Below are 12,475 nucleotides of genomic sequence, written 5' to 3'. Positions count from 1 at the left end.
GTTAAGGTTGGTTAATTCACTGGTTAATTTGGTTAATTCATTGGTTACTTCATGGGTTAATGTTGGTTAATTCATTGGCTAATTTGGTTAATTTATTGTTTAATTCATTCGTTAAATTGGTTAATTCATTGGTTAATTTGGTTCATTTATTGGTCAATTCATTGGTTAATGGTGGTTAATTACCTCCGCCAAGGAGGTTATGTTTTTGCCAGGGTTTGTTTGTTTGTCTGTTTGTTTGTTTGTCTGTCCGTTAGTGTGCAACATAACTCAAAAAGTTATGGACAGATTTGGATGAAATTTTCAGGGTTTGTTGGAAATGGGATAAGGAAGAAATGATTAAATTTTGGTGGTGATCGGGGGTGGGGGGGCCCACGGGGGGGCCACTGATCAGCCTTGGCGGAGGTCTGCACTCTCCGAGTGCTTCTAGTTCATTAGTTAATTCATTGGTTAAATTGGTTAATTCATTGGTTAATGTTGGTTAATTCATTACCTCCGCCAAGGAGGTTATGTTTTTGCCAGGGTTTGTTTGTTTATTTGTTTGTCTGTCCGTTAGTGTGCAACATAACTCAAAAAGTTATGGACAGATTTGGATGAAATTTTCAGGGTTTGTTGGAAATGGGATAAGGAAGAAATGATTAAATTTTGGTGGTGATTGGGAGTGGGGGGGGCCACGGGGGGGGCCACTGATCACCCTTGGTGGAGGTCTGCGCTCTCCGAGTGCTTCTAGTTAGTTAATTCATTGGTTAAATTGGTTAATTCATTAGTTAATTCATTTGTTAGATAGGTTAATTCATTGGTTAATGTTGGTTAATTCACTGGTTAAATTGGTGAATGTTGGTTAATTCATTAGTTAATGGTTAATTCATTGGTTAAATTAGTTAATGTTGGTTAATTCACTGGTTAATGTTGGTTAACTCATTAGTTAATGTTGGTTACTTCATTAGTTAATGTTGGTTAATTCATTGGTTAATTCAGTTAATTCACTGGTTAAATTGGTTAATGTTGGTTAATCTATTAGTTAATGCTGATTAATTCATTAGTTAATGTTGGTTAATTCATTAGTTAAATTGGTTAATGTTGGTTAATTCACTGGTTAAATTGGTTAATGTTGGTTAACTCATTAGTTAATGTTGGTTAATTCATTGGTTAATCTAAACCTGTTTCATTCCATGTAGTCAGAGTACGTTTCTGTCTCCGTTTCTCACCAATAAAATGGTTTCTAATCCTTTGATTTTCTGCCCTCAGCACATGTCACTGATAAATGAACTCGACACCAGTGAAAGTATGAACATCAAAGTCACATGATGAACACTGACTCGTCACTGGATAAATGTGTGAAACGACTAAAACCATTGGACGGAGACGACGACTCAACTGAATTCAGGTGGTTTGATTTGTTTTTGTGGGTTCAACCTTCTTGTCTTTGGCGTCTTTGGATTCAAACGTACCCAGAATCAGATGCAGCCTCTCTGTGTTGATGTCCTCTGGACTCTTGGCTCCGCCCACAGAGCTGGTGTGTCCCATGGAGGTGGGCGTGGCCGGTCTGGACAGGTTAACGGGGGTGTCGTCTGTCATCACAAACCCTGAAACCGACACGTGACCTTTTAATGACCTTAACCCTGCAGTCTGGGACACGGTGACCCCGTGACCTTCTGCGACCTTGCCGTGACCTCTGACCTGTGCTGTGGAGCCACAGCGCGGTGGCGTGGAGGATCGGTGCCCATGATGATGCGTAGTGACCTCTGGACTGGTTGACGGTCTCTGCCGTGTAGAAGGAGCCCCCTACAGGACAAACACCATCATGGTGCATTTAGGGACCACAAATAAGGAGATACTTACATCAGAACTGCGTCAACAGCCCAAATGTGGTCCCCCCATATAGGCTCTGCCCCCTCCGCCTCACCTGCTGCAGGTAGCTGGGGTGCGTACTCCGGTGGGAGGGTGAGCAGAGCGTAGTCCTGCAGCGCAGACAGCCATAGACAACTCAGTGTTGACAGGTCTGATTGGACCAGCTTCAGGAGCCCCGCCCCTCCAGACTCCACCCCCGAACCGTTGTTGGTCACAGGGGAGGCAGACAGCTCCGACGGCCTATCAGAGCTCTGCTTCTGTCTGCTCGACTGAATCGCTACGATGTAAACCTGAGGAGGAAGGAAAAGAAGGAATCAGAAGAAGAGATATTAAGAGTTCAAGTCACACTAACCACCTGCATCCCATAATATGCACAGTGTTGGACTAGTGTCACAATGGTTTTATATAGTTTGTTTTGGACTTTTTTGTATTTCATTAACTTGATCCATAAACAAAGATACCATATTCAATAACTGTCATATTTTAACCCTGTAAATGACATGGTTGTCATAGAAACAAAACATATTTTTGATGAAAAAAACTTTTTCCCCGAATATTCTACATAATAACTGCAGTATTTCTTTATTTTTTTTTATTTTTCATCCTGTCATATGTGTCACAACCCGGCTCTGAGGTGGTGACCAGAATTGGAGACGGAGGTGGTGAAAATGTAACAAAGGTTTATTAAGTAAACTAATAACAAAAAACACAAAATGCTGCAAAACGCCAGTCAGGAGGAGCAGGGCAGAGCAGGATCAGACAGCCAGCAGCACCGAGACCAGACCGGACCAGACCAAGAGAGAGAGTAGACCGGGCCAGACCAGAGAGAGAGTGAGAGCAGAGCCGGACCAGACAGAGACAACCAGAGAGCCAATGACCATCACGGGCGAGCTGCTTATATAGTCAGGCCTGGACCGCCACAGGTGTCACTAATTATGCCGTCGCCATCTGCAACAGAAACTGACAGTGCCCCTAGTGCCCGAAAGGTGCGGGGCCGTCACACCCCCCCCAAAAAGAAAGGGCCTCTCATCAAGAGGACTGTCTGGAAAAAAAATAGGTTTCACCAAACATTCAAAGCATTAACTCAGCATCAATTTTGATTTTATGCTTACCCAGGTCTCTTAAAACCAGTACCAGCTTACCATCTCTATTCGGCCACCCAGCAACTCCGGCGCCTGGAGAAGCAATTTAAGAGTGAGGAGGAAAGGATGGAAGCAAGCAGGTTAGGAGAGATGGGGGAATGAAATCAAAAATCAGGCTTGAGACAGAGCATCCGCCACAACATTTTCAGAGCCTCTAATGTGGCGAATGTCTATGCTATACGCCTGTAAAAACAGGAACCACCGCATCAGTCTACGGTTCGGACAGTTCAAAGAGTTCAGGAATGTAATAGGGTTATGATCAGTGTAAATGATCAGTGGGACACTACAGTCCAGATAGACTTCAAAATGCTGGAGTGCCCACACCAGAGCCAGAGTTTCTTTCTCTATGACTGAATAATTAATCTGGTACCCATTGAACTTCTTTGAAAAGAAACTAACAGGATGTTCAATGCCATCACTTCCTGTCTAAAGCAGCACAGCACCTGCTCCGACGTCACTCGCATCTACATGCAGCTGAAAGGGCTGATCCAAACGGGGAGCTGCGAGGACCGGAGGAGAACACAGAACAGTCTTTATGCTGTCAAAAGCCTGCTGACAGGAGTTGGACCAGATGAATTTTGTCCTCGCCTTTAACAAGTCTGTCAAGGGAGCAACTATGGTGGAAAAGTTTTTACAAAAACAACGGTAATAACCGACTAACCCCAGGAAACGCATGAGTTCCTTTTTGGTGGTCGGCACAGGATAGTGGGAAATAGCCTCCACCTGGTGACCCAGTAAAAGATTAAGATTATTCAGCATTTCAGAATTTTTCAGTCTGCCACACAACATACTTTCATCTGGTGAACGGACTTCATCATTCTCTACCACAGGTGTGACATTTGCTGAACACAACTCAGCGGCAGCAACAGCAAGCGCAGGTGTTGCGTCCTGCTGTTGCGCACTTACCCCACCCTCAAAAGACTGGAACTCACGGGGGTGGTACGATTTCAGCTGGTTAACATGACACAACTGTTTTTTCTTCCTACATCCCGGAGTGGACAGCAAATAATTCACTTCTGAAGTCCACTGTAAAACTGAAAACGGACCCTGAAACTTAGCCTGGAACGGTGAGTTCACCAGCGGTAATAAAGCCAGAACCTGATCACCAGGAGAAAACACCCGAATTTCAGATTTCCTGTCATATAATGTTTTCATTTTACTTTGAGCACAGGCTAGATTTTCCTTAGGCATGTCCACAGCCAAAACCAAACGACGTCGAAACCCCTGCACATAATTAAAGCTGCAGTATGTAGGAATTATGTTCTAAGTAATTGTAAAATTGCCTTGACTGTCACCAGAAATTAAGGAATCATGTTCATTTCAAATACTGATCTCACTGACAGTAGTAGTCCAGCCAGAATATTTGCATTTGAACAGGTCAGTGTCAGCCCTGAAATGATGTTTATGTTGACATTGTGTGTTTTGGTCTGAGGCTCCGCCCATCACCTGTCTGCTAATCACAGAGTCAGAAGCCTTTCAGCATCCAGGTTGCCAGTTCCACTGAGCTGCAGCTGCAACATTTCTGATCACAAATGTCTGACGTTATTAAACCTAAAAGGACTCTTATTATTCCCAAATACATTGTGACAAAGTGAGAAATAAAACAAGGAGATGTATAGGAGATGATTTAGAAACATGGAGACGGCTGAAAGAGAAGAAGGATCTGAAGACTGACGCTGGCCCTGCCTTAGTCTGACCACCGGTAAGAGCCACTGAGAGCCGGGGTCGCGGCCTCTTCACCCGGTCCCTTCTCCCGGGGCCGGGCTGCAGTCTCTTCTCCTGGCCCCAGTGAAGAGACTGCTGGTCCGGGACTGGTGAACAGACCAGGTACTGCTGTAGGACTTGTCTCTTGCCATGGTAGCTCCTTGTAGTTCAGTGTTTTCTGTGGAAGTGACCTGTTCATTTAGTGCTGTGTAATCCGAACGGGGGGTTCGGTCCGTGGTTCGGTGGTAGTGGTGGTGGGGGGGGTCGGTAGCTCGGCGTCTGTGGTTCGGTCGGGGGGGGGGGATCAGTAGTCCGGTGTCCGTGGTTCGGTGTGTGTGGGGGGGCTCGGTTGGTAGTTCGGCGTCTGTGGTTCGGTGTGTGTGTGGGGCGGATCAGTAGTCCGCAAGGGGGGGGGGGGGGGGCGGTAGTCCGGTGTCTGTGGTTCGCCGGGGGGCGGTAGTTCGGCGTCCGTGGTTCGGTGGTGGTGGTGGGGTTTGTAGTAAAAGTGAAACCTAATGCTCATTTCCCTTTTCTCTATCACCTGAATCTTCGCAAACTTTCATTTGAGTGTGCAGGACGTTTGTCCTGGCCTTTTATATATTAGACTTATGTAGAATAAGTCTGGTGATGATTTTTTTGTATGAAATTTATGGTGTGGTGGCAAGGATTAGAGGAAACACTAGTAGTGGACGCTCATGCGGGATCTGGCAACCCCTAGCCTGGGGGGAGGAGGAGAGGATACCACGTTCTACAGTATTTTGAATGTGATTGCAGTACCAGTTTTGGCCACAATCCTACATACTGCAGCTTTAACTAGAGACTGAGGAGGTTCAGACGGAACCACAGCATCATGGAGGAGAGTCAATGGGCCGCGAACTGCGTGACCAAACACCACGTCATTCGGACTGAAGCCAGTGGGAGAGTCAATGGGCCACTAATTATGCCATCGCCATCTGCAACAGAAACTGACAGTGTCCCTAGTGCCTGAAAGGTGCGGGGCAGTCACATATGTCAATGATTAACACCAACATTGGTTCATATATATTATTAATTTTTGTGCTATGAAGAGAATGAAGTCATAATATTTCAAGAATAATGTCATAATTTAAAAAACAGGCGGGAAAAATATAATTTCTGTGAATAACGAGAATAATGAAACAAACCCAAACGTGCGAACTGTCTTCAAAGTACTTCGACCAATGTTAATGTGTTGATGGTAGACGGGGCTAACAGTCTCAGCATTTGGTGGGCGGGGCTAATAGGCTCAGTATTTGGTTGGGCGGGGCTAATGGTGCAGTATTTGGTGGGCGGGGAAAATAGTCTCAGTATTTGGTGGGCGGGGATAATAGTCTCAGTATTTGTCCTTTGTGCATAAACCCCAAATGACAGTACAACCTCCCAGAATGTTCCAGTTCTCCATTATCAGACCAGTGGGTACAACTGTATTCTCGTAAATTAGGATATTTTTACACCTGTTTATAAATTATGACGTTATTCTTGTAATATTATGGCTTTATTCTCCTAAAATTACAGGTTTTATCTGGGTATTTTACAACTTTATTCTCGTAGTGACACCGTTTTTATTTTCTTATGTGGCTGTAATACGCTGTTGTAACTGTAATGTTAATACAACTTTTGTTTTTATCCATCTATCTATCTATCTATCTATCTATCTATCTATCTATCTATCTATCTATCTATCTATCTATCTATCTATCGTTCTATCGTTCTATCGTTCTATCGTTCTATCGTTCTACCTATCGTTCTATCTATTGTTCTATCGATCGTTCTATAGTTCTGTCGTTCCATCTATCTTAGATCTTTTATTTATTGGCGTTTGCATGTGTTTTCCTATATTTTTATCCTGTTCTCATATATTTCTGTGTATCTTTGTTGCAAATGTGCTGATAAACAGATAAACTATCAGAGCTGAACTGTCTTTGTAAAGGTTTGGGACTTCTAGCAAGGCTGAACTGTCTTTGTAAAGGTTTGGGGCTCTGCGTTTCTGCGTCTGTTCTGTATGAACCCACCTCGGCCCACGCCTTCAGCACTGACAGCGTTTCCATGGTAGCAGCTGCCTCGTTGTACAGCTGAACGCTGCCGTCTCTGCCACTCTGAACTTTGACCAACGACGACGCCAACAGCTGATGGACGCGCCTCAGGTCGCGGATGTCGCTGACCACGCCGCTGGCGATCCACGCGCTGCACACCTGGACAGGAGAGGGCGGGGTCAGAGGGTGGAGTCAGAGAGGAGGAGAAAAGGACGGAGTCAGAGGGCGGGGTAAGAGGGCATAGTCAGAGAGGAGGGTAAGAGGGCGGAGTCAGAGAGGAGGATAAAAGGGCGGAGTCAGAGTGCAGGGTAAGAGAGCGTAGTCAGAGAGGAGGATAAAAGGGCAGAGTCAGAGGGCGGAGACAGAGGGGGGGTAAGCGGGCGGAGTCAGAGGGCAGGGTAAGAGGGCAGGGCCAGAGAGGAGGATAAGAGGGTGGAGTCAGAGGGCACCACAGACACACACGTGCGGACATTTAGGGAAGATGAGGAGCGGTCACCTGACAGGCTTTGGATGTGACGTCAGGAGGGGCGTCGGCTGAGAAGGCGGGTCTGAGGGCGGCGCCCACCTGAACAAACACACACATGCATCCGTTCAAAGGTCAAAAGGTCGTCAACGTTCACACCTTTGGTCCAGATCTGATTATCTAGGACTCAGACCCAGGACACATTCAGACCTGGTCCTGAATCTGATCCATATTTGACAGTTTTTATTTGACTTCAGTCCAAACGGTCACGATGGAGGGGGTGGGACCCAGAAAGATCCAAACGGTATCTTATTTTTATTTAAATGTACGATAACTGAGCCAAAAATGAACAAACTTTTCTTAATTTATGATGGTACATGATATTTTCCTTTTTATGTCAGTCTAATGTCAGCTGAGAACAGTACAGTGCACATGAAGAAAAAAAAAAAAAATCCAACGTAAACCGCCGTCAGTCTGAGTCTGTGTCCAGTGTCAGGGTCAAAGGTCAGCGGTGCCATCTGGACTGTCCTTACGTTGGCCTGGTACTGCTCCAGGATCACGTGACCGGGGAACTCGGGTTCAGGAACGTCTGAGAACCGTCTGATGACGACCAGTAGGGTCTGCAGACCCGCCAGGCGCAGCTGGTCGCTGTGGTCAGTGGCCGCCATGAATGCCATCCGGACCAGGTCGCCCAGATGGAGAACCAGGAAGTCTGTGGACAGAGGGAGGACACTGTGAACTGGGACCTGTTTCTGCACTGAGTCATGATGTTCTACCAAAGGAACTCTGCAGGGTCTGAGGAACATTGATGTTTGTTTTTAGTTTTTTTTTTTTTTTACATTTTTAAGTTTGTCATCACTGATCTTTTAACCTGTTTTTTCCCACTGACCTCCACCTCAGTGGGATTTTATCGGTTAAATAACCACATATAAACTTTCAGAATGCAACATTTATTTGCTGTTAAATGAGTCTTTTTATGTCAATTATTACTACTATTGCTATTATAATTACTATTACTATTACTACTACTACTACTACTATTACTGTTACTACTACTACTACTACTACTATTACTATTATTATTATTATTATTACAATTATTATTATTATTAGAACTACTATTGTTACTCTTACTACTATTACTATTATTGTTATCATTATTAATATTACTATTATTACTTACTATTATTATTATTCTTAATATTATTATCATGATCATTATTAAAACTGAAAGAGAGTGTTCTATAAATATAGAAACAGAGAATTACACATGAGAAATATGAGTAATAATAATAATAATAATAATGATAATAATAATAATGATAATAATAATAACGATAATATAATAATAATAATAATAATAATAATAATAATAATAATTATTATTATTATTATTATTATTATTATTGCAATTATTATTATATACTAATATTGTTATTCTTCTTCTTCTTAGCATTATTATTACTATTATTATTATTACTACTCATATTTCTAATGTGTAATTCTCTGTTTTTATATTTATAGAACACTTTCTTTTAGTTTTTATCGTCATACAATGTTTTGGTGCAAATGGAACCTTCATTTCCCCCAAAGATCAAGAAATTTCAATCTAATTTAATGTGGACAGTAAACGTCCCGATACTCAGTTCTCAGTGGACAGTAAACGTCCCGGTTCTCTGTGGACAGTAAACGTCCCGGTTCTCAGTTCTCCGTGGACAGTAAACGTCCCGGTTCTCGGTTCTCCGTGGACAGTAAACATCCCAGTTCTCAGTTCTCCGTGGACAGTGAACGTCCCGGTTCTAGGTTCTCCGTGGACAGTAAACATCCCCATTCTCGGTTCTCCGTGGACAGTAAAGGTCCCGGTTCTTGGTTCTCCGTGGACAGTAAACATCCCAGTTCTCAGTTCTCCGTGGACAGTAAACGTCCCGGTTCTAGGTTCTCCGTGGACAGTAAACGTCCCCATTCTCGGTTCTCCGTGGACAGTAAACATCCCGGTTCTCGGTTCTCCATGGACAGTAAACGTCGCGGTTCTCAGTTTTCAGTGGACAGTAAATGTCCCTGTTCTCTGTGGACAGTAAACGTCCGGGTTCTTGGTTCTCCGTGGACAGTAAACGTCGCGGTTCTCAGTTTTCAGTGGACAGTAAACGTCCCTGTTCTCTGTGGACAGTAAACGTCCGGGTTCTTGGTTCTCCATGGACAGTAAACGTCCTGGTTCTCCGTTCTCTGTGGACAGTAAACATCCCGGTTCTCGGTTCTCCGTGGACAGTAAACGTCGCGGTTCTCAGTTTTCAGTGGACAGTAAACGTCCCTGTTCTCTGTGGACAGTAAACGTCCGGGTTCTTGGTTCTCCATGGACAGTAAACGTCCTGGTTCTCCGTTCTCTGTGGACAGTAAACATCCCAGTTCTCAGTTCTCCGTGGACAGTAAACGTCCAGGTTCTAGGTTCTCCGTGAACAATAAACATCTCAGTTCTCAGTGGACAGTAAACGCCCTGGTTCTTGGTTCTCTGTGGACAGTAAATGTCCCGGTTCTCGGTTCTCCGTGGACAGTAAATGTCCCAGTTCTCAGTTCTCTGTGGACAGCAAACGTCCCAGTTCTCAGTTCTCCGTGAACAGTAAACGTCCCGGTTCTCGGTTCTCCGTGGACAGTGAACGTCCCGGTTCTCAGTTCTCCGTGGACAGTCAGCATCTCGGTTCTCAGTGGAAAGTAAACGCCCTGGTTCTCAGTTCTCTGTGGACAGTAGAATCCCGGTTCCTGGTTCTCTGTGGACAGTAAACGTCCCAGTTCTCAGTAGACAGTAAACGTCTCAGTTCTCCGTGCACAGTAAACGTCACAGTTCTCCATGGACAGTAAACGTCCCGGTTCTCAGTTCTCTGGATACAGTAAATGTCCCAGGTCTTGGTTCTCCGTGGACAGTAAACGTCCTGGTTCTCAATGGACAGTAAATGTACCGGTTCTCAGTTCTCAGTGGACAGTAAACGTCCGGGTTCACAGTTCTCAGTGGACAGTAAACGTCCCGGTTCTCGGTGGACAGTAAATGTACCGGTCCTCGGTTCTCAATGAACAGTGAACGTCCCGGTTCTCGGTTCTCCGTGGACAATAATTGTCCCGGTTCTCGGTTCTCCATGGACAGTAAACGTCCCGGCTCTCAGTTCTCAGTGGACAGTAATCGTCCCAGTTCTCAGTTCTCAGTGAACAACAATAGTCCGGGGTCTCGGTTCTCTGTGGACAGTAAACGTCCCGATTGTCCATGGACAGTAAATGTCCCCGTTCTCCGTGGACAGTAAACATCCCGGTTCTCGGTTATCCGTGGACAGTAAACGTCCCAGTTCTCGGTTCTCCGTGGACAGTAAACGTCCCGGTTCTCAGTTCTCCATGGACAGTAAACATCCTGGTTCTCGGTTCTCAGTGGACAGTAAGCGTACCGGTTCTCGGTTCTCAGTGGACAGTAAGTATCCCGGTTCTCAGTTCTCCATGGACAGAAATCGTACTGGTTCTCAGTGGACAGTAAACATCCCGGTTCTCGATTCTCTGTGGACAGTAAACATCTTGGCTCTCAGTTTTCCGTGAACAGTAAACGTCCCAGTTCTCAGTAGACAATAATCGTCCCAGGTCTCGGTTCTCCGTGGACAGTAAACGTCCCGGTTCTCAGTTCTCAGTGGACAGAAATCGTCCCTGTTCTCGGTTCTCTGTGGACAGTAACCGTCCCGGTTCTCGGTTCTCCGTGGACAGTAAACATCCCGGTTCTCAGTTCTCTGTGGACAGTAATCGTCCCGGTTCTCGGTTCTCAATGGACAGTAAACATCCCAGTTCTCGGTTCTCAGTGGACAGTAAATGTCCCGGTTCTCAGTTCTCAGTGGACAGTAAATGTCCCGGTTCTCAGTGGACAGTAAATGTCCCGGTTCTCAGTGGACAGTAATCGTCCCTGTTCTTGGTTCTCCGTGGACAGTAACCGTCCCGGTTCTCGGTTCTCTGTGGACAGTAAACATCCCGGTTCTGAGTTCTCCGTGGACAGTAAATGTCCTGGTTCTCGGTTCTCAGTGGACAGCAAATATCCCGGTTCTCAGTGGACAGTAAACATCGTGGTTGTCCGTGGACAGTAAACGTCCTAGTTCTCGGTTCTCCAGTTCACCTACCCGTGGACTCGTGGAGGCGTCGCTCCTGGGCCAGCGTCATGTCGAAGTGGGCGGGGTCAGCGCTCTCACACTGCGCGATGATTCGACACACACACTCCATGGCAAAGCGGCGCGTGGCCCAACGCAGCGCTGTGAAGGGGCCGCCGCCGTCTGAGCGCGCTCTGAACACAGACGAGTCGTCGTCGCGGCCGGGGTCCGCCTCCTCCTCGTCCTCCTGACTGGCCTCCATGGGGGTCCGGCAGTCTGGGGGTCAAAGGCCAAAGGTCAGTCTGGTCATGTGACCCATAGGCTGATGGGGTTAAACCCTGGTGGGTAGTCCCCTTTAAAGACGCCCTGCCCACCTGTGGATGCCGACAGGACATCCTTGCACAGTTTGAGCCAGTGTCCCAGTTTCCCCGTGGTGGCACTGGACGTCATCATGTGGACCAGCGTCTCCTGGATATCCCTCCTCAGACCCGGGTCGGACTCCTGGTCCAGCAGAGTGAACAGGGCTCCTTCCAGACCCACCTCCTTTATGGTCACATCTACAAACAAACAAACAAACAAACAAACAGGAAGGAGGTGGAGCCCCATCCGACCAATCAGATTAACCTTTAAACTGTTACCGATTGTTACTGTGTGTGTATGTGTGTTTGTGTATGTGTGCGTGTGTCTGTCTGTCTGTGTGCGTGTGTGTGTATTTGTGTGTGTCTATCTGTCTCTGTGTGTGTGTGTATTTGTGTGTGTCTATCTGTCTCTGTGTGTGTGTGTCTCTGTGTGTGTGTCTATCTGTCTCTGTGTGTGTGTGTCTCTGTGTGTGTGTCTATCTGTCTCTGTGTGTGTGTGTCTCTGTGTGTGTGTCTATCTGTCTCTGTGTGTGTGTGTCTCTGTGTGTGTGTGTATTTGTGTGTGTCTATCTGTCTCTGTGTGTGTGTGTATTTGTGTGTGTCTATCTGTCTCTGTGTGTGTGTGTATTTGTGTGTGTCTATCTGTCTCTGTGTGTGTGTGTCTCTGTGTGTGTGTCTATCTGTCTCTGTGTGTGTGTGTCTCTGTGTGTGTGTGTATTTGTGTGTGTCTATCTGTCTCTGTGTGTGTGTGTATTTGTGTGTGTCTATCTGTCTCTGTGTGTGTGTGTATTTGTGTGTGTCTATC

The 12,475-nt window shown here is 45.8% G+C and overlaps 2 protein-coding genes across 10 annotated transcripts in view; both read right to left on the bottom strand.

Annotated features, from left to right (window-relative positions):
* The window catches only part of LOC115413570 (HEAT repeat-containing protein 5A-like), a 54,678-nt gene that overhangs the window by 7,500 nt on the left and 34,703 nt on the right, over positions 1-12,475 (bottom strand). For all 9 annotated transcript variants that reach the window (XM_030126522.1, XM_030126521.1, XM_030126520.1 and 6 more), the window contains 8 exons: positions 11,686-11,868; positions 11,345-11,587; positions 7,742-7,920; positions 7,242-7,310; positions 6,725-6,904; positions 1,904-2,138; positions 1,678-1,782; positions 1,449-1,583 (listed from right to left, as the gene is read on the bottom strand). In XM_030126522.1, the coding sequence (XP_029982382.1) occupies positions 1,449-1,583; positions 1,678-1,782; positions 1,904-2,138; positions 6,725-6,904; positions 7,242-7,310; positions 7,742-7,920; positions 11,345-11,587; positions 11,686-11,868 (1,329 nt within the window). The remainder of the gene's footprint in view (positions 1-1,448; positions 1,584-1,677; positions 1,783-1,903; positions 2,139-6,724; positions 6,905-7,241; positions 7,311-7,741; positions 7,921-11,344; positions 11,588-11,685; positions 11,869-12,475) is intronic.
* LOC115413898 (HEAT repeat-containing protein 5A-like) overlaps positions 1-12,475 on the bottom strand; it is a 51,756-nt gene that overhangs the window by 6,206 nt on the left and 33,075 nt on the right. The window contains exons 21-29 of the mRNA XM_030127036.1: positions 11,686-11,868; positions 11,345-11,587; positions 7,742-7,920; positions 7,242-7,310; positions 6,725-6,904; positions 2,991-3,023; positions 1,904-2,138; positions 1,678-1,782; positions 1,449-1,583 (exon numbers count right to left, since the gene is read on the bottom strand). Of these exons, the coding sequence (XP_029982896.1) occupies positions 1,449-1,583; positions 1,678-1,782; positions 1,904-2,138; positions 2,991-3,023; positions 6,725-6,904; positions 7,242-7,310; positions 7,742-7,920; positions 11,345-11,587; positions 11,686-11,868 (1,362 nt within the window). The remainder of the gene's footprint in view (positions 1-1,448; positions 1,584-1,677; positions 1,783-1,903; positions 2,139-2,990; positions 3,024-6,724; positions 6,905-7,241; positions 7,311-7,741; positions 7,921-11,344; positions 11,588-11,685; positions 11,869-12,475) is intronic.

Source organism: Sphaeramia orbicularis, chromosome 22 (genome assembly GCF_902148855.1).
Source record: "Sphaeramia orbicularis chromosome 22, fSphaOr1.1, whole genome shotgun sequence".
Taxonomy (NCBI): domain Eukaryota; kingdom Metazoa; phylum Chordata; class Actinopteri; order Kurtiformes; family Apogonidae; genus Sphaeramia; species Sphaeramia orbicularis.
Note: the sequence above shows the minus strand (reverse complement) of the source record. Positions and strands in the feature narration are given on the sequence as shown.